Source organism: Artemia sp. Qi Xiang Cuo, chromosome 11 (genome assembly GCF_049724085.1).
Source record: "Artemia sp. Qi Xiang Cuo chromosome 11, ASM4972408v1, whole genome shotgun sequence".
NCBI lineage: Eukaryota > Metazoa > Arthropoda > Branchiopoda > Anostraca > Artemiidae > Artemia > Artemia sp. Qi Xiang Cuo.
In genome coordinates, this window is record NC_142804.1 from 54,013,061 (window position 1) to 54,015,188 (window position 2,128).

General features: G+C 41.6%; 1 protein-coding gene across 1 annotated transcript; it reads right to left on the minus strand.

Annotated features, from left to right (window-relative positions):
- Positions 1–280: 280 nt before the first annotated feature.
- On the minus strand, positions 281–700 carry LOC148947143 (protein CFDP2-like). The gene has a single exon (XM_089096520.1). The coding sequence runs from the start codon at positions 698–700 to the stop codon at positions 281–283; it is 420 nt and encodes a 139-aa protein (XP_088952646.1).
- Positions 701–2,128: the final 1,428 nt, after the last annotated feature.

A 2,128-nucleotide genomic window follows, 5' to 3' on the forward strand; every position in this document is an offset into this window, starting at 1 on the left:
TTGAGCTTTGAACTTAATTTGTATTTCAGCCATCATCAATATATGGTCTGAATCAACTTCAGCTCCTCAAAAACCACGTACGTCAAATAAGCTGCTTCTCCAACGTCTCGAAATTAGAAAGTGGTCGATTTGGTTTTTCACCGACCCTCTTGGGACACCCAGATATACATACACCCGGAGTCTTCGTGGATTGACTTATGCTCAAACAATGTGCCGCACATGATCAAGTTGTTACTCAGCGCGTAGTCTAGAAGAAGCGCTTCATTTTTGTTGATAACTCCTATACCATGTGAGCCATGGCTTCTGGGCAATACTGACAGTCTGCTCCATCTTTGGCATTGAGGTCGCCCACAACACAGAGAATATCATGTCTGGGCACATCTATGGTAACCGTTTGTAACATTTCATAGAATTTGTCTTTTTCATCTTCGTCGGCTTCATTTATGGGAGCATAGCAGGCAATGATGGTCAGTTTGGTGTGGTTTGAAATATATAGGGCCACCAATAAACGTTTGTTTATAGGGTTCCAGCTCACCATTGCCTTCGATGCGCTAAGTGACATCAAAACTCCGATTCCAGCGCGGTACACTGCAGGATCTCCGCCAAAAGACAAAGTGTATCCGTTGTCAAGTTTCTCTAGTCTGCTTCTTGTCCTTCTAACTTCACTTAGGACAAGTATATCCAGACAATACTGTTTCATTTCTTTGAGAACGCGTTAGGTTCTCAAAATCCGGTTTATCGTTCTTATATTCCAAAATCCTATTTTGGTGGTTCCTTTCCCAGTCACAAATCGATTCCGGGGCCGTGCAGGATCAGGGAGATTGAAGTTTCCAAGGCTATTGTTGACGTTTCAGTTGCAGTTGGTTTTCCCCAGGGGTGGCCCTACTGGGTCCAGGTGTGGGTAGCAAACCCTCAGCCCAACCCTCCTTCTTTTTCCAGGCTCAGGACTGGCCACTACGAAGAAATTCGTATACATAATAGGCAGGGTTAACCTGGATGCACTTTTTTCATTTAGTTCAATAGTAGCAGTTGTAGTTGTCGTTGTAGTATTAGAAGCAGTAGTAATAATAGTAGTAGTAGCAGTAGTAGTAGTAGTACTAGTAGTAGTAGTAGTAGTAGTAGTAGTGGTACTAGTAGTAAAACTAGTCGTAGTCAGTGGTAGAAGTAGTATTAGTAGCATTAGTAGTATGCACATTTACCTTTTGGTGAGTTGAATATCCCCCTCACCATCTTCTGGAAATTTCAAATTATTAGTCTAAGCCGGTCCTAAGATATTGGTGATACACCCTTTTGAATATTTGTCTGCATATAGGGCGAATAGTCGCCCTCCGATTACTTTCCACTCTAAAAAGGGAACTAGATCTTTCAATTTTCAATCAAATGAGCCTCTTCCTAAGTTTAAACGACCTCAACTTCCAAAAGAAACTTTATAATCCCCTGGGTATAACTTACACCCCTTACCCCGGGCTCTTGGGGCTTGTTCCAACCCAAAATGCATTGTTTTATGCTTTTCAGACTATTTTGAACAAAATGGCTATCTCAAAAGTTCAACCGGATGCATTTGTGGAAAAGAGAGCAAGGGGGAGCTAGTTACCCTTCGATCAGTTTTAAAACTTAAAAAGAGAACTAGAACTTTCAATTTTCTATGAAATGAGCCTCCTCCAAAATTTATACGATCGACCCTTCCATAAAAATCTTATATGCACACAGGGTGCAAATAACAACCCTAGCCGCCAGACTCTGGGGCTTGTTTAAACCCTGAAGGTATTGTTATATGCTCATTGGACTATTTTGAACAACATTGCTATTTTAAAAAATTTCAATCAGATATGTTTGGGGCAAAGAGGTCGTGGGGGTCCAGTTGCCCCAGATTGCTTTAGGCTCTTAGAGAGGGCACTAGAGCATCCGATTTCCTATCGAATGGGACCCCTCCAGAGTCTATACAAACACTTCTTCAATCAAAACCTTATGTGCTAACAATAGGCAACTAACATACCTTGTAGCCCTTGCCCTGGTGGCTTTGGGGGGAGCGTTCATATCCCCAAAAACATAATTACCTTACATCAATCTAAGGTGTAACATCACCAATTGTTGTACCTTACAACAATGTTGAACAAAATAGCTATCT